Source organism: Oncorhynchus clarkii, chromosome 2 (assembly GCF_045791955.1).
Source record: "Oncorhynchus clarkii lewisi isolate Uvic-CL-2024 chromosome 2, UVic_Ocla_1.0, whole genome shotgun sequence".
NCBI classification, from domain to species: Eukaryota; Metazoa; Chordata; class Actinopteri; order Salmoniformes; family Salmonidae; genus Oncorhynchus; species Oncorhynchus clarkii.
The window spans coordinates 38142649-38166314 of NC_092148.1; the positions used below are offsets into that span (position 1 = coordinate 38142649).

A 23666-nucleotide genomic window follows, 5' to 3' on the forward strand; every position below is an offset into this window, starting at 1 on the left:
TCTCCCCAGATTGCTTAGTGACCATTCTCCTCTAGTATTATCAATCTTCATTCCTACCAAGGTAAATAGAGCATATACAGTAGATGGAGACTAAATTCTACACTGCTGAAGAAACCTGAGCAGATCAATATTTTTACTTTGACAAGCAAACCCTCTGCTCCTGACAGTTTCATCCTTTGAGACGCATCGGAAGCCTATCTGAGGGGACAAATCATTTCCTATTCTAAAAGATTGAAGAGAAAACACGGTGCTGAACTGAATGTCCTTGAATCTGAAATATCTGAGTTAGAGAGAACCTACCAAAGAGGCCTGACTAAAGATCTATACAGGCTTTTGGTGAATAAAAAAACTGAAATATAATACTCTGAACACACATGAAGTTGAAAGGGCCATCACTAAATCAAAACAGCGTAACTACGAGCTTGAAGAGAAAGCACACAAAGTATTGGCATGGCAACTGAGCAGAGGAAAGTAATAGGACAATTAATGCTATAGACACTCTTACTAAACATATATTTTTTCACCCTACTGAAATTAATGATACTTTTAAAAAATATTAAAGAGCTCTACACTTCCCAATCAAGAAATTATCTATCAGAGATCAACTCTTTTCTCTCCTCTCTCAACCTCTCACCTATCAGAGGAAGACAGAGAGCCCCTCAGTGAACAGTTCTTAGTCCATGAATTGTGGAGGCCATTAAATCCTTACCTTCTAATAAATCTCCTGGGGAGGATGGTTTCCCTCCAGAGTTCTATAAAGAATTTAAGGAGCTGTTGGTACCCTACCATACCTTAAGGGAACATTTTGACATTTGCTGTATGGTTAGTGAGAAAGTCCATATTGCAAATGTACGGTCCCTTACTAGACGTCCGAAAACGTTTGTAAAATTCGCGGTCGGCGTCAGGGCCGTGCGGTAGGGCCGGACCTACCGGGAAGTCATCGAATGAACTTTGTCGGACATTCGGTTTCCGTTTTATAAAATAAACAAGTTTTGGACCATTTTTCCGCTATCCCGGAAATTCCCACAAGAGGGCATAAGGAATCATATGGCAATTTGGCAAAACATCGCGAATCACGACGGGGCCTTATCTCGAAAACGGAAAATATTTCGAAGCCGAAACTTGGTGAGCGTAGGTTTGGCATAATGGGCAGTTGGCCCCGAACAAGATGGCGTCTAGGCCTCAACGGTTTTTGAGTTATGGCCATTTCTCTGGGATTAAAGGTCCAAAATGAAAATAGAGAAATTATTTTTCCATTTCACGTCAAAGTCAAGGAGCCTCCGGTGTCAATAAAAAAAGAACCAGCCATTTATCTATCGTCATTTAAGAGAAATCGTACAACGACAAATTGGTGATGTTCAAAGATAGGTGTTTTTTTTCAACAGTTACAGATCCAGTTGCAGGGTGTTCATACGAATATTTTTAAAGTGTGCTGCGGAGCTCTGCGAGATTTCTGTAATTTTCTATGATTTTCTGAAATAACACACACATACTAAACCCTCCGTAAATAACTCAGTTCTTAACGTAAAGACTTAAAACTCAGGATTATGTAAAGGCATACCCCAATCAGGATATGAGTTTATTTATAGCTTCCTGTGCTAACCAAAAGTGCCTTAAATGGTGTCATAGTGGCTGTTTCCAAGGGTTAAAAAGGTCAGATCTTTTCAAAACTTCATATGTGTGATTAGGCAACCCCCATAAACTGTAAGTCAGTCATTTCTCCCAACAGATGTCAAAGAAAAGCTCTCACACACACACACACACAGCAAGGATGGAGTGACAAAGTGCGGTGCTTAAAGACACAGAGAGCAGGCAATGGCATTACCATAATCCCTAGGCCGTGCCGAGTTCAACGAGATATCCCGCTTGACCGTAGCTCGCTCGGTCTAGGCGCAGCGACCATTAGAATAGTAGGCCCAAAATGAAGCCTGCCCCACAATGTCATTTGCTTTTGGGTGACAGTGAGAGAACCGTTAGGGTGAGAAGAAAAATTCCACCACAGGAATGTTCCTATGGTCCTCCCGATCTGTGCAAGCCTAACCTTGACCGTATGGCATTAACCCTTAACAGTAAAACAGGGTTTTTTGATCTCACAGATTACAGTGTCATCTCTCCCCATAGGAATACATTGCCTGCACCCCTAATTTCAACCTGAAGTTTATATGGGTTATGAATGCCGTATGAACCTGTCTTCGGTACCAGTCCATCAGGCCACTATGAGGTCTACCTGTGTTGATTCTAAGCTTCCTGGACCAACCGGAAGTGGTTAAAATCACCCTAAAAGTGTTTACCCATACCCTGCCTGCAGTTTGACAGACATAGTGCATTCAACCCTGTGTAAATCAGTCAGTTCTTAACGTAAGGACTTAAAACTCAGGATTCTGTAACAGCATACCCCAATGAGGATATGTGTTGATTTATAGCTTCCTGTGCCAACCGGAAGTGCCATAATTGGTGTCTCAGGGGCTGTTTCGAAGGGTTAAAAAAGTCAGATCTGTCCAAAACTTCATATATGTGATTAGGCAACCCCCATGAACTGTAAATCAGTCATTTTTCCCCAAAAAATTAAAAGGAAAAAAAAATCACACTAAAACACAACTTGGAAGGAGGGACGTATTGGGGTGCATAGAGACAGACAGTGGCTGCAATAGTTAGCTTTGTTCGAGCTAAAAAAGAACCGTCAGACCTAGAGTTCCGAAACTTTCGAAACCTGTTCTAGACCTCCGGTCGATGGCCCATATAGACAGACCCCAACGTTTCTGTCCGATAGTTCATTCAAGGACCCCGTAGCAAGTCATGGAAAATAGTGGATTTTCAGCACCTATTAGGGTTTTTCTCGGACACCAAATGACCTATCGAGCCGAATCGAGCCGAAACTTACTTAAGGAGTGACTTAAAAAAGCCGGGGAAGACAACCGCTTTCCAGATCCTTTTCTCAAGCAGTGATTACAGTAATTCACAGGAAAGGGAAAAACACGCTAAAGTGCGCCTCCTACAGACCAATCTCTCCCCTTAACACAGATTGTAAACTGGTCACCAAGATCCTATCTAAGAGACTGGAGTCATGTCTTCCCATGTTGGCCAACCCAGATCAGACTGGCTTCATAATTAATAGATTGTCCTACAATAATCTCAGAATGTTCCTTGACATAATTCACCTTGCTAACAAAAACAAAATACCTTGTCACAGTCTCCTTCAACACCAAAAAGGCCTTTAATAGGGTTGAATGGCCATATCCCTTTTGCGTCTTGGAAAAGTTTGGTTTAGGGACTGTGTTTGATATTTTGATAAAGTCACTCTACAAATCTCCTAAAGCTAGGATTGCTTTGAGGTGGGCCCCCCCCCATAACCATAAGTTATCACTTTTTGTGGACAACCTTATATTATTTCTAACGAACCCAGAACATTCCCTCTCTCTACAGATCTTATTACAGTACTATAGTTATTTCTCTGGATATAAGGTCAACTTTGATAAAAGTGAAATTTTACCGTTGTCTGTCTTTGACCATCAAACATAAGTTTCCTTTTAGATGATCGCCAATTGGCTTCACATATTTGGGCATAATGGTGGATGGTAACCTGAACAACCTCTATATACTCAATCTGGCCAGTTTGTTGCAAAAGGTGGAGGGTGACCTGTGTATGAACTTGCCTCTCATCCTACTGGGTAGAATAATGTAATTACAATGAATGTCCTGCCCATATTTCTATATTTGTTTCAATCTCTTCCTATCCCTGTTCCCGCAGCATTATTTTCCTCTCTCGACAAACTGACCAGACTTTTTATCTGGCACAACAAAACCCCTAGGTTTAGCCTGGATAAACTGACCCTGTATTATGGTCAAGGGGGCTTAAACCTCCCCAATTTCAGAATGTACTACTGGGCTGCGCAGTCTAGATTTCTAGCTCAGAGGTTTGACAATGATCCTTCTCCCTCATGGTTAAACATTGAAAAGTTTGAGGTAAATGATGAAACTGGGGCAGAATTGTTCTACAAATGGACAGGAAATATATAAAAACCATCACAGACAACCCTTTAATTATACATACAGTCCTGTCATGGTGCAAACGGCATGAGCTGTTCAGATGAGAGTGATTTCTTTCCCCTAAAACCCCTCTATGGAACAATAGATTGATTCCTATGTTTTTCAAGAATAGTAACTTTAGACCATGGTCTGATAAGGGTATCACTCTTCTGGAACATTGTTATGAGGAGGGAATTCTTATGTCTTTTGAACAGCTGAAACAGAAATACCACTTGTCTAAAAGGAACTTCTTTAGTTACTTACAACTACAATATTTTATTAGGGTGACTCCCAAGGGACAATGGAACCTACCTTAGATGTCACCTATTGAACTATTCTGCCATTCAGACCAACCACTGTTCAAGACCGATATCCCATGTTTACGATGTTCTTATGTCAGGACTATCACTGCCCGAGCTTGATAAACCCCGACTTAGATGGAAAAAGATCTGGGTATTAATCTTGATGACCTATGCAAGGATGGTGTTACATCCACACTGAACTCCAGATACAGACTGATCCAGTTTAATTTCCTCCATCAGCTCTATATCACCTCATCTAGATTGCAAAAGTTCAACTCTCTCCTCCCTATGTTTTAGATGTGGCTCAGATGAAGGAACATTCCTCCATTTCACTTGCAGTGTTCAAAATTACAGGGTTTCTGGCAGGGGGTATGCGATACCATATCCTCAATTCATGGGGTTGCATTCCTTTTAGATCCGGAGGTCTGTCTACTGGGTAACTTTAATATTCCAATCTTAGGCAAAGCTATACTATAAAGTTAACAGAAATATTGCTAGCAATTGCCAAGAAATGTATGACCTTGAAATGGAAATCGGATTCCCCCCTGCCAGTTGCAATGTGGCTATCAGAAGTTAATAGTTGTATTCCACTGGAGAAAACCAGTTACTGCTTGAGGAATAAGTTAGAGACGTTTTACAGAATTTGGCAAACTTTTATTGATTATATGGAGAATCTCCCCTCCCCTCACATCACATTGATTTAATCTCTATATAATCCTCACGTAATGTTTCACACATAATGTATAATATGTAGCCTATGGCAGGTGACCATATGATCCAATGTTTCATTGTGACTTTTATTTATTGTACCTTTGTGTGTGTATATATATGTATATATATATATATATATATATATATATATTATTTTTTTACACTCATTTGTTGTCTTGTAAGGTTATTGTCACTTTGTTTTATTGTTGTCTAATATCTTTTCATTTTTGTTTTGAATGTTCTTAATTGGAAAATGCAAAAATAAAATATTTAAAAATAATTAAAAAACGACCAACAGCCATTCATTCAGCTTAGACCGCCATCTTGCGGACAGGAAGAGAAACACAATACAGTGTGCGCAATGCTACTAAAAGTACATTTCTACAACGTTATGGTAAAATTTAAACCAAAGTAAATGGTACAATGTATTTAGAATTTAACTTTTTACAGCTCCTAGACTGCATCTTTTAAAACTGACCATCTGTGTTTATATGCAATATATTTGTGGCTTTCTTCAAGTCTTCTGCATTAGATGGAGCCTTTGAGACATATCCTTCCATAACACAATGTGGTCAATCCATTTTAAACAGTCTATGGGCCAATTATTACATGGATAATTTAAAGTGAACACAATTGATACATTATTATAATTTTAAGCACATTCAGACATTAAAAACCCACACAGACATCCAAAAAGGTGTACTTTACACCATGTCGAGTTTATTTTACAGTATTTCAGAATATCTTTAGGTAAACCATTTTTTTTCTTTTTTTCCCCAAAATGTTATATCAGTACTGCCACATTTTCATAAAAATAGTTGTTCACTTCAGTCTTTGAAACTACAGTATCAATGGTGCAGTAAACCATATTTTGTAAGAATACAGCTATACAAGGTGGATTATACATGGTTAAGACGACACATGTATACTGAGCTTAATGGTAGATGCATGAACATGTCATCCTTCAGATTTATCATTAGTCAACTTTTTTTTCTGTATACAAAATCACTCACAACAGGCAGGCAGGGGACAGCCTCAAGTGATACACAGAAGGCTCAGTGATATCGTCCGCGTTCCTCGCTGACTACATTGGAGACACATGCCAGATCTCACAATGACTGGATAGGTGTTTAACATGTCACCTAACCACATACTATGATAAAGCAGTCTGATGCCCGACTGCACAGTCTATAATGTGGCACACAACCATTGGTGGCCTGGAACACGACCAGTTTCAGTTTTAAAAAATACCACAGAAATGACATGTTTATCATCTGGACTGGAACACTGCACTCAGTCTAGTGAATCTGCATTGAGAAATATGGTATGAGTCCTAATATTTGGTGCAAACATGGAGGGCTCTACATGTCTACGGCTAGCCTCTGCTACAAGCTATACATCATCCCCATAGGAAAGCCCAAAGTCCACTTTACTCAAAAAATGTATTTAGGCACCCATGAGATGATGACAAAGCTAGTAGGCTATAGAAGTCAGACTTTTCATAATTATTTTGTGGCACTGTGAATTTGGGATGTTTCAAAATGTAATCTGGCCCTGTTAGCCAAAAAGTGTCAGTTGGCTTACACCTTCACACTAGCCACTGTACTGCTACTGTATGGCGTGCTGTCTGATATGTGTACTGTATACTGTACAGTATACTGTAATCTCTCAAACCAATTTTGCATTCTGCTCACTCATGCAAAAAAACCCCGCTAGCGATCGCCAGGTTAACAGCTCTGCTCTACTTTCACTAAGGCACTCCGCCCCACCTCATATCCCATGTATCCTTCTGCTCCTCAATGACTCATATGCCTCCCCTCCCACAGTGGTGTGGTTCATGTAGCACAGTAAAAGGCATAGACATGGGAAATATAGAATGGGCAGCTAGAGTTCTCTGTTTCAAGTGCTGCTGATACATAGCCCATCTAAACATGACCATAGAAATAGAATCAAGATTGTTTATTTCTATGAACATGACTGATTGCATGATTGATAAACGTTGTGTATTATGACTCACAGAGTTCCTAAACAATTGGATTTAAACACCTTGAATGTTCCATTTGACTCAGTAATGGAACATTTTTAGTAAATTACGCAAATACACAACTGTTAGCTACAGGTAACTGCGAAATAATGAAAACACTTGAGTAAATGAGGGATAAAAAGTATATAGAAAACAGGTGCTTCCACACAGGTGTGGTTCCTGAGTTAATTAAGCAGTTAACATCCCATTATGCTAATTGTCATGTATAAAAATGTTGGGCAGGCCAGTATTTTGGCCATTTGGCCCATCATCAGGGCACGAGTGGTCACTGAATGGTTTGATGATCATGAGAATGATGTAAACCATATGTCATGGCCGTCTTAGTCACCAGATGTCAACCCAATTGAACACTTGTGGGACATTCCAGAGCGATGCCTGAGACAGCATTTTTCACCAACATCAACAAAACACCAAATTATGGAATTTCTGGTGGAATCTATGCCAATGTGCATTGAAGCTGTTCTGGCTCGTCGTGGCCCAATGCCCTATTAAGACACGTTATGTTGGTGTTTCCTTTATTTAGGCAGTTACCTATACCCAGTGAGGATGTCAGCTCTATATTCTACTTCTAGAAGAATTTTGAGTCCCTGTTTGATGATGGCGGTTCATGCACAAGAACACTGAGGGCCGATTCCTCTGCCCAGGCATTGCTGAATGCCTGGATTGGTATTTTACGTATCAGCTAACTGCATCATATGCTACAGCAATCTGTCAGTCAATGACACAGTCGATGACGTGGCACGCAACCATTGGTTTATGCACGTAACGTTTGAACAGGGGTGTGTGACCTGCATCTAGTCCCTTGTCAGCTGACTCCACACAGAGTCTTTAATATGTAGTATATAATAGTAGTATATAATAAAAGGCCATGGAAATATGAATCTTAAAATATGGTCCCGATATGTTTTTTTTATGTTCTTCTAAAATGTACCTACAACAATGCATAAAAAAAGCACTAGGCATATTTTTGGGAGATGACCAAATGTACATATTTTTCACATTTGTACATTTACAGTATGTACGATATATCAATAGGCATGTATGATGTCTGTCGACAGAGCTCTGTCCAAAAAGGTTCACCTTTCAGAAAGATTTTAAATTAACATCCCTCCCTCCGTCTCTCTCAGTTCTATAATCTCATCATTCTCTCCATTGCACAGAAAGTTAAACGATCGGCAAACGACCTCAATATTCCAATCTCTCTTTAGATAAGTGTCATCCCATCAGTGGTTGAAACTGACCATCCATTTTAGGTCTGATGGGGTTGACTGGTGAAACTAGGAACATGTCGATAGCTCACCTTGCCCAGACCCAAAGAGCCTAGTGGGATAGCAATGGGATTTGTATCATCAGGTTTCAAAATGGCTACCTGGACTAAAGTGTTGAGTTGAGCGAGTCCTCTTTTTGTTTACACACACCAGCTGTAAAATGTCCTTTGGTTTTGAAGGTGATGGTTATAATCATCTTGAAAGAGGGAACAACAAGAAAAAGATTTCAAAGAGTGAGAGAGAGAGAGAATAAAAGATCCCTCTGGCATCTGATGGTGTGAGTGGTACGTAGGACTTGGGTGCCTATGTACAGCTAGCCAGTCCAACCCAGTCAGAATCCAGTCGGATCCAATGTAAACCAGTCTGATCCGGATCCGTTTTCCCTGCTGACAGTGTAGGTCCAGGACCTCAGGGTGCCGGGCAGTCTGTCACCCCCAGGTGGGTTCCAGGGCCCTAGGAAGGCGGCTGCACTCCTGCCTGCAGGGCCATCCATGGTTTGAGGGGAGGCGGCAGAGCCCCTTCCTCATCCCTTGGCTGGAGACCTCTCAGCTCAAACCCCTCCTGTAGGTTCACACGTCCCTCCCCACGGACCCAACTGCCTCCGTTCAGACTCACACTCAGGTAGGAAGAGTCCCAGGGCCATGCGGCGGTGTTTGGATCCTGCATGGGTGGGTGCTGCTGCTCTCTCTCCTCTCCGCAGACCTCCATCTAGCTTTGGGGGGCCGCGGCGGAGGTTGGGGCTCTCGGGGCCCCTCCTCCAACTCCTCAGGCCACTGCAGGGTTCTTTGCCCACGGACGGTGCCCCTGGGCTGGGTGCACCTGCCACCTATAGCCCCTTTCGTGGCGCTGGGGTCTGGAGAATGGGCTGCCATACGCGATGTGGCCTCTAGAAGGAGCTGGTGGGGGGAGTTTGGGGTGAAGGCTGGATGGGATGAGAATGATGAGGTGGACAGCTGCTGGGGGTCAAGGGTCACTTCCTGCAGGGCAGAGAGGGCTGGAGGAATGGCCTCCCAGGGGGGGGCACTGTCTACTGAAAGAGGAGGAGACTCACACTACAGGTTGATACGCAGTGACAAGCACACACACATGCAGGCAAGTACACACACACACACACACACACACACACACACACACACACACACACACACACACACACGCACACACACCTACAAAGCTGATCGTTTTGCCTATGAATAGATAATGATAAAGATAGGATATGTATCTTCATCCACACCCAGATCTCTGTTCACACACATACAGCTACAATATCATCACCAGGACAGTCAGGACTATAAAGATATAGATCATTATGTCAGCGTCCCAAATGGCACCCTATCCCCTATATATAATGCACAACTTTTTTTTACGAGAGCCCTATGGGGGAATACGGGTGCCATTTGGGATGCACATTGTGTGTGACAAGAGTAACTTTCTGTGAGTGAAGAGGTGTGTGTGCATATGTGAGGACGGCCCTGGCCAACACTGAGAGCAGTTTCACGCTACTGAGAGTGCACTTCACTGCACACTCAACCGTGGTGGTGGTCCTCTTCAGACCTGATTGTTTTTTCTACTGAGACCACCAGAACCAAGCACAAGCCTGATTGTCTCAACAGAAAAAAACAGATCTTACCATACACACTGATACAGACACATGCAGTGACAGACACACACATGTAGGATATATGCACACACGCCAGCATGCACACACATACAGTGGGGCAAAAATGTATTTAGTCAGCCACCCACTTAAAAAGATGAGAGAGGCCTGTAATTTTCATCATAGGTACACTTCAACTATGACAGACAAAATGAGAAAAAAAATTCCAGAAAATCACATTGTAGGATTTTTAATGAATTTAATTTGCAAACAAGCAAGATTTCTTGCTTGTAACTTCGGACCTGTAACTTCTTCAGGCTCCTCTGTCCTTCACCTGTATTAATGGCACCTGTTTGAACTTGTTATCAGTATAAAAGACACCTGTCCACAACCTCAAACAGTCACACTCCAAACTCCACTATGGCCAAGACCAAAGAGCTGTCAAAGGACACCAGAAACAAAATTGTAGACCTGCACCAGGCTGGGAAGACTGAATCTGCAATAGGTAAGCAGCTTGGTTTGAAGAAATCAACTGTCGGTGCAATTATTAATCTCCCTCGATCTGAGGCTCCACGCAAGATCTCACCCCGTGTGGTCAAAATGATCACAAGAACGTTGAGCAAAAACCCCAAACCACACAGGGGGGACCTAGTGAATGACCTGCAGAGAGCTGGGACCAAAGTAACAAAGCCTACCATCAGTAACACACTACGCCGCCAAGGACTCAAATCCTGCAGTGCCAGACGTGTCCCCCTGCTTAAGCCAGTACATATCCAGGCCCATCTGAAGTTTGCTAGAGAGCATTTGGATGATCCAGAAGAAGATTGGGAGAATGTCATATGGTCAGATGAAACCAAAATATAACTTTTTGGTAAAAACTCAACTCGTCGTGTTTGGAGGACAAAGAATGCTGAGTTGCATCCAAAAAACACCATACCTACTGTGAAGCATGGGGGTGGAAACATCATGCTTTGGGGCTGTTTTTCTGCAAAGGGACCAGGACGACTGTAATAAAGGAAAGAATGAATGGGGCCATGTATCGTGAGATTTTGAGTGAAAACCTCCTTCCATCAGCAAGGGCATTGAAGATGAAACGTGGCTGTGTCTTTCAGCATGACAATGATCCCAAACACACCGCCCAGGCAACGAAGGAGTGGCTTCGTAAGAAGCATTTCAAGGTCCTGGAGTGGCCTAGCCAGTCTCCAGATCTCAACCCCATAGAAAATCTTTGGAGGGAGTTGAAAGTCCGTGTTGCCCAGCAACAGCCCCAAAACATCACTGCTCTGTCATTGCCAACAAAGGGTATATAACAAATTATTGAGTTAAACTTTTGTTATTGACCAAATACTTATTTTCCACCATAATTTGCAAATAAATTCATAAAAAATCCAACAATGTGATTTTCTGGATTTTTTTTCTAATTTTGTCTGTCATAGTTGAAGTGTACCTATGATAAATTACAGGCCTCTCTCATCTTTTTAAGTGGGAGAACTTGCACAATTGGTGGCTGACTATTTGCCCCACTGTAGGATACATGCCCGTACACACACTTGCACAAACTCACACACGCACGCACGCACACAAACACACACACAGGTTTAAATTAGAGTCAGAATGGAGAGAAAGACATGCAGATTTTCACGAACCGTGACTTTAGAGTGGCCCATTAGGAAGAAATAGGGGGAACTTAGCGTGTCACTTTTCATGCACATGGAGAGGTTGGAAGGTACCATTCCTAAGGGAAGGAGAGTAAAAGCCTATACCAATCATTAGAGTTAAAGCAGGGGTTAAAAATAGACCCTTTCACAACTGTTAGCTCACAAAGTATAGTTTGATATGCAGAAAGCATCGGCAGAAGACTGGGCATGGGTTATACTTGAGAGAAATACAGAGGACAGAAGAATATTGACAAAAATCAGACATAAAGTAGATGCTGTTTGAATGTCGGGTTATGGAAGCAGATTGAATCAGCTAAAGCTTTTGTTGTATCAGTTAATATGTATTTCAGGTTCCACAGAGCAGCAGCAGTAAGAGCAGGTAGTAATAAAAAATGTGAGGTATTATCTGCTGTTAATAGCAAACATCATGGTTAGGGCTGTGGCGGTCATACAATTTTGTCAGCCAGTAACTGTCATGCAAATAACTGCCGGTCTCATGGTAATTGACCACTAATTAACATAAACACTTTTAGCATCTCCGGGCTTCCACGCATAACCTACAAGCCACTGATGAAGACCGTTTGGAAAATCTACATTTGAAAAAGTCTCATAAATGCATTTAATATAGCCAACACCATCACAATAAATTCTATATTTTAAGCAGGTCTAAAGAAACATGATATGAAGAAAATGTAGCCTATTTCAGAAGAACAGACTAGCATCTTCTGAGTTGTCCTTATCTTAGGCCCTGATCTGGCTATGCCATATAGCTGTGGTTTCAGGGCCTAACATTTAGCAGATAAGATTAGCTTATAATTCCCGTAGCATTACTTATATTATTTTATAGTAAGAAGAATACAACTGAAAATAGCTGAAGAAAATAGAAGGGATATATGTTTTAAATGATTTCCGATGGAGTGCGTACATGATGCTATTCTGTGTTGAGAAGTTAACAAAGTGATAATTTGAAACAGTTTCTACTATATGCTTAATTTAGAGTTATTTATGCAACTGTATGTGTCACACTCTGACCATTATTTGCGTTGTTTGTTTCTATGTTTTGTTTGGTCAGGGTGTGATGTGAGTGGGCATTCTATGTTGCATGTCTAGTTAGTCTATTTCTATGTGTTTTGGCCTGATATGGTTCTCAATCAGTGGGAACCATATTGGGAACCATTGGGAACCATATTTAGGTAGCCTGTTTTGTATTGTGGTTTGTGGATTATTGTCGATGTGTAGTTGCCTGTGTCTGCACTCGTTGTCATAGCGTCACGTTCGTTTTGTTGTTTTTGTTTTTGTTTTCTTCGTGTTTTTTCGTCATTCAATAAAATAATGGATTCACACCACGCTGCGCTTTGGTCTACTCCATACGACGATCGTGACAGAATAACCCACCAACCAAGGACCAAGCAGCGTGGTAACAGGCAGCAGCAGCAGTACACAGGACTCCTGGACATGGGAGGAAATTCTGGACGGCAAAGGACCCTAGACTCAGCCGGGGGAATATCGCCGTCCTAAAGCAGAGCTGGAGGCAGCGAAAGCAGAGAGGCGACCTGGTAGGAGACCTGCGCCAAATTCCCGTGCTTACCGGAGAGAGAGAGGGACCTGGCAGGCACCGTGTTATGCGGTGGGGCGCACTGTTTCCCCAGTGCGTGTGCATAGCCCGGTGCTCTACATCCCAGCTCCTCGTATTGGCCGGGCTAGAGTGGGCATCGAGCCAGGTGCCATGAAGCCGGCTCAGTGCATCTGGTCTCCAGTGCGTCTCCTCGGGCCGGCGTACATGGCACCAGCCTTACGCATGGTGTCCCCGATTCGCCAGCACAGCCCAATGCGGGCTATTCCACCTCACCGCACTGGCCTGGCTACGGGGAGCATTCAACCAGGTAAGGTTGGGCAGGCTCGGTGCTCAAGAGCACCAGTGCGCCTTCACGGTCCGGTCTGTCCGGTGCCACCTCCACGTACCAGCCCTCCGGGGGCAGCCCCCCGCATCGGGCTGTCTCTCCGTCTTCTGCCTACAGGTGCTCCCACCTGTCCAGTGCTGCCAGAGCCTTCCTCTTCTCCAGCGCCGCCAGAGCCTTCCTCTTCTCCAGCGCCGCCAGAGTCTCCCGTCTGTCCTGAGCCGCCAGAGTCTCCCGTCTGTCCTGAGCCGCCAGAGTCTTCCATCTGTCCTGAGCCGCCAGTGTCTTCCGTCTGTCCTGAGCCGCCAGTCTGTCCTGAGCCGCCAGAGCCACCAGTCTGTCCTGAGCCGCCAGAGCCGCCAGTCTGTCCTGAGCCGCCAGAGCCGCCAGTCTGTCCTGAGCCGCCAGTCAGCCAGGACCTGCCAGAGCCGGCAGCCAGCCAGGACCTGCCAAAGCCGGCAGCCAGCCAGGACCTGCCAAAGCCGTCAGCCAGCCAGGACCTGCCATAGCCGTCAGCCAGCCAGGACCTGCCAGAGCCGTCAGCGAGCCAGAACCTGCCATAGCCGTCAGCCAGCCAGGACCTGCCATAGCCGGCAGCCAGCCAGGACCTGCCAGAGCCGTCAGCGAGCCAGGACCTGCCATAGCCGTCAGCCAGCCAGGACCTGCCATAGCCGTCAGCCAGCCAGGACCTGCCAGAGCCGTCAGCCAGCCAGTAGCTGCCAGAGCCGTCAGCCAGTCCGGAGCTGCTCCTCAGTTCTTTTGTTTTTAAGTGTTCTTCATGTTTTTTCGTCATTCAATAAAAGAATGGATTCACACCACGCTGCGCTTTGGTCTACTCCATACGACGATCGTGACAGTATGGTGCGACTCTAATGATGATTTGAAAAAAGACGCATGAAAGGCCTAGTTGTTAATGAAAGACTAATGAGGTGTGTGCGCTCTGCTCTGCTTCTTGCGCAGGCTGCACACATTTCATATGTCTATCATTCACAATTTGACAAGCACTTGATAATATTCTCAGCCATCAGACTTTTCTCAATTTAATCTTGTCTTTACATATACTAAATAATATGTGTGAAATTAGTTTTGATTTAGAATGGGCCATTTTCATGCACCTGTTAACCTGTTGCGACGACCAAACCCGGATCCGGGATTCTATTTATAGACAGACCTAAGCTCATTACCATAACGCAACGTTAACTATTCATGAAAATCGCAAATGAAATGAAATAAATATGCTATCTCTCAAGCTTAGCCTTTTGTTAACAACACTGTCATCTCAGATTTTCAAAATATGCTTTTCAACCATAGGAAAACAATAATTTGTGTAACAGTAGCTAGCTAGCGTAGCATTTAGCATTAGCATTAGTGTTAGCATTTAGCAGGCAACTATCACAAAAACAAGTAAAGCCTTCAAATAAAATAACTTACCTTTGAAGAACTTCTGATGTTTTCAATGAGGAGACTCTCAGTTAGATAGCAGATGCTCAGTTTTTCCAAAAAGATTATTTGTGTATTAGAAATAGCTCCGTTTTGTACATCACATTTGGCTACCAAAAAAAAAAAATATATAAAATAAAAAAAAATGAAAATTCAGCCCTCAAAACGCGAACTTTTTTCCAAATTAACTCCATAATATCGACTGAAACATGGCAAACGTGGTTTAGAATCAATCCTCAAGGTGTTTTTCCACATATCTCTTCGATGATATATCCTTCGTGGAAGCCTGGTTTCTCCTTGCTCTCAAATGGAAAAATAATTGCACCTGGCTTTGCGCTCCAATTTCGATGCAGGGACACCAGGCGGACACTTGGAAAATGTAGTCTCTTATGTTCAATCTTCCAATGATATGCCTACAAATACGTCACAATGCTGCAAACACCTTGGGGAAACGACAGAAAGTGTAGGCTCATTCCTTGCGCAATCACAGCCATATAAGGAGACAATGGAAAACAGAGCTTCAGAGATTCTGCTCATTTCCTGGTTGACGTATCATCTTGGTTTCGCCTGTAGAATGAGTTCTGGGGCACCTACAGACAATATCTTTGCAGATTCTGAAACTTCAGAGTGTTTTCTTTCCAAAACGGTCAATAATATGCATAGTCGAGCATCTTTTCGTGACAAATTATTGCGCTTAAAACGGGAACGTTTTTTATCCAAAAATGAAATAGCGCCCCTAGAGATCCAAGAGGTTAAAGACCATCTATAATGCACTTAAATAGTGAATGTAGGACTCTTTTCCCAAGGTTCATTTTCATGCCAGCCAGGTAGGCTACTCCGGTTGTAAAGTGAAGCAATGTGCTTAAAATTAGGAAAAGTTGAGAAATAAACATAGTAGGGCTAGCCTATCCAAAGCTTATGGGATCCTCCTCTTTGAAATAGAGGAAACCAAAACAGTTTTCTCATGCATTTGCATAGCATAGCTTATTAAAATGTTGCGTTACATGGGCTTAAAGGAACACTTATTTCATTCTATGCATCAACCAGCTATGAGCAGCTGGCTCTCCCTGCGCAAGAGCTAATCCTCTTCTACTCAAACTCTGAATGCAGGGGTCTCATGAAGTGTTTGATCTGATTTTTGATGGCATTTGCATTGAGGGACAATAGAGCGCTGAGTTCCAGGCCATTAGCGACTGACTGCTACAGTTTTTCTCAATTGCTAAAACACTAAAACTCATTGGCTGAACAAAGTTCTCAGTTGCATGGACTCATTTAGCTAATTATGCAGTCAGGAGAGAACAAGTATTACACTGCCGATTTTGCATGTTTTCCTACTTACAAAGCATGTAGAGGTCTGTAATTTTTATCATAGGTACACTTCAACTGTGAGAGACAGAATCCAGAAAATCACATTGTATGATTTTTAAGTAATCAATTTGCATGTTCTTGCATGACATAAGTATTTGATACATCAGAAAAGCAGAACTTAATATTTGGTACAGAAACCTTTGTTTGCAAATACAGAGATAATACGTTTCCTGTAGTTCTTGACAAGGTTTGCACACACTGCAGCAGGGATTTTGGCCCACTCCTCCATACAGACCATCTCCAGATCCTTCAGGTTTCGGGGTTGTCGCTGGGCAATGCGGACTTTCAGCTCCCTCCAAAGATTTTCTATTGGGTTCAGGTCTGGAGACTGGCTAGGCCACTCCAGGACCTTGAGATGCTTCTTACAGAGCTACTCCTTAGTTTCCCTGGCTGTGTGTTTCGGGTCGTTGTCATGCTGGAAGACCCAGCCACGACCCATCTTCAATGCTCTTACTGAGGGAAGGAGGTTGTTGGCCAAGATCTTGCGATACATGGCCCCATCCATCCTCCCCTCAATACGGTGCAGTCGTCCTGTCCCCTTTGCAGAAAAGCATCCCCAAAGAACAATGTTTCCACCTCCATGCTTCATGGTTGGGATGGTGTTCTTAGGGTTGTACTCATCCTTCTTCTTCCTCCAAACACGGCGAGTGGAGTTTAAACCAAAAAGCTCTATTTTTGTCTCATCAGACCACATTACCTTCTCCCATTCCTCCTCTGGATCATCCAGATGGTTATTGGCAAACTTCAGACGGGCCTGGACATGCGCTGGCTTGAGCAGGGGGACCTTGCATGCGCTGCAGGATTTTAATTCATGACGGCGTAGTGTGTTACTAATGGTTTTCTTTGCTTGCCTATTGTCCTGTAGCCCATCCCAGCCTTGTACATGTCTACAATTTTATCCCTGATTTCCTTACACAGCTCTCTGGTCTTGGCCATTGTGTAGAGGATGGAGTCTGTTTGATTGAGTGTGTGGACAGTGGTCTTTTATACAGGTAACGAGTTCAAACAGGTGTAGTTAAAACAGGTAATGAGTCGAGAACAGGAGGGCTTCTTAAAGAAAAACTAACAGGTCTGTGAGAGCCGGAATTCTTACTGGTTGGTAGGTGATCAGATACTTGTGATTTTCTGGATTTCCCGTCTCTCACAGTTGATGTGTAAATGATACATGATATCAATGATCTATGATACAAATTACAGACCTCTACATGCTTTGAGGTTTTGTGTTTAATGTTTTCAGGAAATGGAGGAAGGTTTCAGAAATTGTGTTTTAGTAATTTTAGTAGTTTTAGAAAAACTGTAACACATTTGGTAGGCTATTAATGACCATCAGCTGCATCAGAGCACAGTTTTGGAGAAGTCTAGTTACTGTGACTCACCATTCAAGTCAAATTTGACTGCTGTCATGACTCGTGACTGTGCCGTAACAGCCCTAATCATGGTTGTAACATTTGCAGTGATGTGTGAGTGAGTGTGAGTGTCTGAGTGAGAGAGAGAGAGAGAGAGAGAGAGAGAGAGCGAGAGAGAGAGAGAGAGAGAGAAACTGAACAAGAATTAGATAAAATAACGAGAGCAAAAAACAGTCAGTCACCCAGAAACAAAAAGATAGTCTGAGAGAGAAAAATGTAATTAAAGAGAGAGAAAAATTGATAGAGCAAGAGAAGGAAAGAGCGAGAAAGATAAATAAATATGGGAGGTGTGTTTGGTGGATACCCACCATACTCAGGGACCTGTCCTGTGCCTCTCTTCAGCAGCAGTCTCACCCACCTCCCCCCTGCCTTGATCAGCTCGATGGCCCGGGCGTGAGTCATGTCTCGGGTACTATCCCCATTTATCTCAATGATTTGATCCCCCACCTGAGAGAGAGAGCGAGAGATAGAGGGGAGAGGCAGTGAGAGATTGAGAGAGACAGAGAGAGAGAGAGGGGGAGTTAGAGAGGAGAGACAAAGCGATTAAAAAGAGAAAGTAAGGATGGGACAGGATGAGCATAGAGAGGTCATACTGTATGAAGTACTGCATCACTATTGAGATGGAAAATAATGTGGCAGCATTGCAGACAGGACAAGAAGTGATGTCACTTACCCTCATTCTGCCATTGCGGATGGCCGGCCCATCCTCGGCGAGCCGCAGCACAAACAGATCCATCTTGTACTCCCGCCCCCCACGGATACTGAAGCCAAAACCCTTCACACTCTTCTCCAGCTCTACCGTGAAGTAGTCAAAGTCCTGTGCACAACACACAACCAATAACCAACATTCATTAAAGCCAATAACCTGTCTGTAGTCTGGGATGTGTAGTTTTACTTGTCTGTAATATGGGATTCTGGGGTGTGTTGTCTTACCTGTTGTGTGTAGTAGGGGATACTCGGATTGGCAGTGGTCTAAAGTCTGGGGTGAATCCCTAAATGCAACTGTCCACTGAGTGTTGTCTGTTAAAGGGGATTCTGGGATTTATAGTCTTAACGTTGATGTGTAGTAGTCTTACCTGTGGTCTGAAGTCTGGGGGAACTGTGCCAGTGGAAGCTGTGCAGTTTTTGAGTGTTGTTTGTACTATGGAATTCTGTGCTAATTCTGGGCAATGGTATGGTGTGTACTGTAGTAGGGAAGTCTGGGATATTCAGTCTTACCTGTGGTCGGAAGTCTGGGGGAAACTGTGCTAGAGGGAACTGTGCAGCGAGTGATGTCGAGTGCTGTCTGTAGTCGATGAGGGGAGGAGGGTGCCGGTAGTCCAGTGTGGGCGGCTGCCGGTAATCAGTCACTGGAGGGTGCCGGTAGTCGACGGGGGGCTGCCGGTAGTCGGTGAACGGAGGCTGGCAGATGTCTGGTTTCACATCCTGCCTGGCTTTCACCTCTGACCTGTGGACAACAGACAGAGGGTTGAGTGTTTATGTCCCAAATGGCACCGTACTCCCTTTGTAGTGCACACACAAACACACACAAAAACCCTTCAGACTTTAACCCTCTATCTAACCCTGGTAGTTAGAGCCAGAAACTGTGGGACTCTAGCTCTTTCAATAGGCACCCTTCCCTTGGCCTTAGTTTCCACATTACTAAGGACCTATCATGGTCCAAACACATCAATACAGTCAACGTTTCTTCGCCCAGGAGGCTGAGAAGATTTGGCATGGGCACTCAGATCCTCAAAAGGATTTATACAGCTGCACCATTGAGACCATCTTGACTGGCTGCATCACTGCTTGGTATGGCAACTGCTTGGCATCTGACCGTAAGGACCTACAGAGGGTAGTGCGTACGGCCCAGTACTTCACTGGGGCCGAGCTCCCTGCCATCCAGGACCTTAAAACCTGTTATGGATGATGCGAATTTTCGCAGCTTTTTGTTAAAAATCGCGCAACATTTCAAAGTCCTGCTACTCATGCCAGGAATATAGTATATGCATATGATAAGTATGTGTGGATAGAAAACACTCTGAAGTTTCTAAAACTGGTTAAATCGGGTCTGTGGCTATAACAGAACGTGTTTAAGAGTAAAAATCCCTGGTAAAACTGTTTACCAAAAACAAAAACAAAATATTAGTCCGCCATTCAATGTATTGTTAAAGGCGACCTAAAATAAATGTAAACGCCTACAGCTTCCACACGATGTCGCCATTGCTGTCATTTTCTGATTTATTTATCCTTGGTTACAACACGAATAAGCCCCTCCTTTCTTGAGGCGCACCACAGTATGTTGTGAAACTGAAAAAATGGACGATGATTTCCAGACTTGCTGCTATCGAATACAGATCGCCCCGTGATCAATTTGATACATCATTAACGTTTATTAATACCTAAAGTTGGTTTAGAAAAGTCGTTTGAAGTGATTTGTAAAAGTTTCTAGGCGACTTTTGTAATTTTAAAAAGTGACGTTGCGTCTTGTAAATGGTCTTTTTGCAGCATCAGACTGGCCTTCAGCAAATGACATTTTGGGTATACAATGACGGATTTAATCGGGAAAAAGACCCAATTGTGATGTTTATGGGACATATAGGAGTGCCAACAAAGAAGCTCGTCCAAGGTAATGAATGTTTTATATTTTATTTCTGCGTTTTGGGTAGCGCCGGCTACCGCAAAATCTATTTACGTGTCGTGCTGGTATTTTGGGGGGGTGCATGCTATCAGATAATAGCTTCTCATGCTTTCGCCGAAAAGCATTTTACAAATCTGACTTGGTGGCTAGATTCACAACGAGTGTAGCTTTAATTCAGTACCTTGCATGTGTATTTTTATGAAAGTTTGAGATTTATCGAGTACTATACTCGAGTACTATAGGTGGCGCTCTGAAATTTCCGCTGAGCTGTCCCTGTGCAGGGACCACCTCCATAACACGTTTTAATACCAGACAATGTCAGAGGAAGGCCCTAAAAATGGTGAAAGACTCCAGTCCCCCCAAGTCGGAGACAGTTCTCTCTGCTACCGTATGGCAAGCGATACCGGAGCACAATCTGAGATCAAAAGGCTCCTGAACAGCTTCTACCTAAGACTGGCTACCTGGACTATTTGCATTGATCCCCTTTTTTTTGCACTTGCAATGGCTCAATGCGTACTCACTGGAATCTACCCACACACTCACACATACTACATTGACACTCCAACACAAACAAACACACAAACATACGCTCACACAAAACACACACGCATATTGACGCCACACACACATGCACGCACGCATGCACACACACACACACACACACACATATATATATAGACACACTTTAACATATATTGCTCGTTCTCTGTTAATTGTCCTGATTGCCTAGTCACTTTTACCCCTAACTACATGTAGATATTACCTCAATGTAGTGGTACTCCTTGTATATAGCCTTGTTATTGTTATTTTATTGTATTACTATTTCCTATTTTTATTTAGCACATTTTCTTTACTTTTTAACTCTGCATTGTTGGGAAAGGGCTCGTAAGTAAGCATTTCATGATGTAAGGGAAGGTATGAAAGTCTGCACCTGTTATATTTGGCGCAAATACAATTTGATTTAGCACGCTACTGCTAGCTGCTATTGTCTATACAGCCATACTGTGTACTATGCTAGCCCCACTAGCCAATGCTAGTAGCTCTACTGTGTAGTAACCCATTGACTTTGGCCTACTAGCCTAGCATGCTAACTGTTAATGCTAGTCGGCCTGGTTCCTATTTTGTGTTAGGTTAGCCTAGCCCCTGTACATAGCCCCTGTTAGCCCTTTGTAATATCTTATCGCTGTATATATGCCATTACCCTCTATTGCTGCCTATGTTGCTACCATAGCATTACTATTCCTATAGCCTTACTGCTATCCAGGAACTCTACACCAGGCGGTGTCAGAGGAAGGCCCTAAAAATAGTCAAAGACCCCAGCCACCCCAGACTGTTCTCTCTACTACCGCATGGCAAGCGGTACCGGAGTGCCAAGTCTAGGACAAAAAGGCTTCTCAACAGTTTTACCCCCAAGCCATAAGATTCCTGAACAGGTAATCAAATGGCTACCTGGACTATTTGCATTGTGTGCCCCCCCAACCCCTCTATTACACTGCTGCTACTCTCTGTTTATCATATATGCATAGTCACTTTAACTATACATTCATGTACATACTACCTAAATTGGCCCGACCAACCAGTGCTCCCGCACATTGGCTACCCGGGCTATCTGCATTGTGTCCCGCCACCCGCCAACCCCTCTTTTACGCTACTGCTACTCTCTTCATCATATATGCATAGTCACATTAACCATATCTACATGCACGTACTACCTCAATGAGCCTGACTAACCGGTGTCTGTAATAACGCCACGCTACTGTTATTTTCAACTGTCTTTTTACTGTTGTTTTATTTCTTTACTTACCTACTGTTCACCTAATACCTTTTTTGCACTATTGGTTCGAGCTTGTAAGTAAGCATTTCACTGTAAGGTCTGCATCTGTTTTATTCGGCGCACGTGACAAATACACTTTGATTTGATTTGATATAACATATTGCAATACACTGTGTATTTCTGCCTCGGTTTAAGAAACCAATTATACTATTCACATTCAATCTCCTTCTTGTACTGCCTTCTCTGTCCGGTGTGGTGTGGCAATAAATGTATGAGCTGTGCATCTGTCTCCTGCTGGTCATTTCCGTCCTGTACCTATACTAAACCGGCACCTCTGTCAGAGACCATCACCAGTTGGTGGCACTCTTTTTCACACACACTCATCATTGCCAAGGCCAGCAGCAAGAACCGGATCACTTTCCTTCCATAAACAGTCCTGTTTTACTCAGTCATCGCAATAAATATTATGTAAGCAATAAGATGTTGAGTTGAGGTGAATCAAAACCAGAGCTTTGACTAATGCTATAATGTGTTTGAGTGTAGCTCTGCCATGGTCTGAGGTGTGTAGGGATTACTTTGTGTGTGTTCTGTTTGGGCGGACCATGACAGGAGGGAAAGGCAGGCGTGCGTGCACACACACACATCACATGACAAAGACAGCACTCTCTTTGGGTGTGATACACACATACACAAACACACACACAAATGCCCACCCTTCTTCACGAAGGCAGTTCTCTCTCTGGGTGTGACAGGGAACATAGTAGCCCTACGGCTGGGCACTAGGTATTATAATGAGGATATCTAAAGGTAAATTATTCATTTTGGCATCATTTAAGTGGTGTGTTACACAACTGAGCAGAAAGAGAGCGAGAGAGAAAGAGAGAGACTGAGACTGCTTACCTGTCACCTGCTGAACTTAAGAGCATGCAATACTATACTGCAGCCTGCTCAAACAACGCACGCACGCACATGCACACGCACACGCACACACACACACACACACACACTGTAAATGTATACAAACATCCACAATGCCCCCCACCCCACACACATGTACACACACAACCAAAATCCACCCTCACCCAATCCGTCATGCACACACACACAAAACGCCATGTCCAAAGTGCATAGGAGAAGCATCCTAATAACTGTAGTTGTAACTTCTGACAATTATGACTCTCACTGACAGATAGGGTCAAGCATTCCTCTATCTCTACATACCTTCCATCGTGGAGGTAGATTGGGGGAGGGTGACTGGGCGGCTGGGCGACCGGGCTCTGCTGGGCCCCTGGCGGGTTGGGCTGGGCGGCTGCTCCTGGGGCCGACTGGGTGTCTACTGCTAGTACTTGGCCTGGCTGGGCTGTTGGTGGTGCTGGGCCTGCCTGGGAGGCTCCTTGGCTGGGCTGGGTGGCTACAGGGCTGGGCTGTGCCTGGGGGCTGTGTTTCTGGGCCATGGGGCTCTGCTTCTCTGAGCTGGGCCCTGAGTTGGGATCTGAGATGGAGAAATTGAGTTTTCATGGTAACAACAGATATGCTTCGTAGTAGTAATGGAGA

At 43.6% G+C, this 23666-nt stretch overlaps 1 protein-coding gene and 1 pseudogene across 1 annotated transcript in view; both read right to left on the minus strand.

Moving 5' to 3' along the window:
• Positions 1 to 8071: 8071 nt before the first annotated feature.
• On the minus strand, positions 8072 to 10024 carry LOC139377372 (uncharacterized; annotated as a pseudogene).
• A 1389-nt stretch (positions 10025 to 11413) lies between these two features.
• LOC139367878 (membrane-associated guanylate kinase, WW and PDZ domain-containing protein 2-like) overlaps positions 11414 to 23666 on the minus strand; it is a 291127-nt gene continuing 278874 nt past the window's right edge. Inside the window, 5 exon segments of the mRNA XM_071106232.1 lie at positions 11414 to 11683; positions 18027 to 18165; positions 18392 to 18535; positions 18937 to 19165; positions 23334 to 23604. Of these exon segments, the coding sequence (XP_070962333.1) occupies positions 11547 to 11683; positions 18027 to 18165; positions 18392 to 18535; positions 18937 to 19165; positions 23334 to 23604 (920 nt within the window). The 3' untranslated portion in view covers positions 11414 to 11546.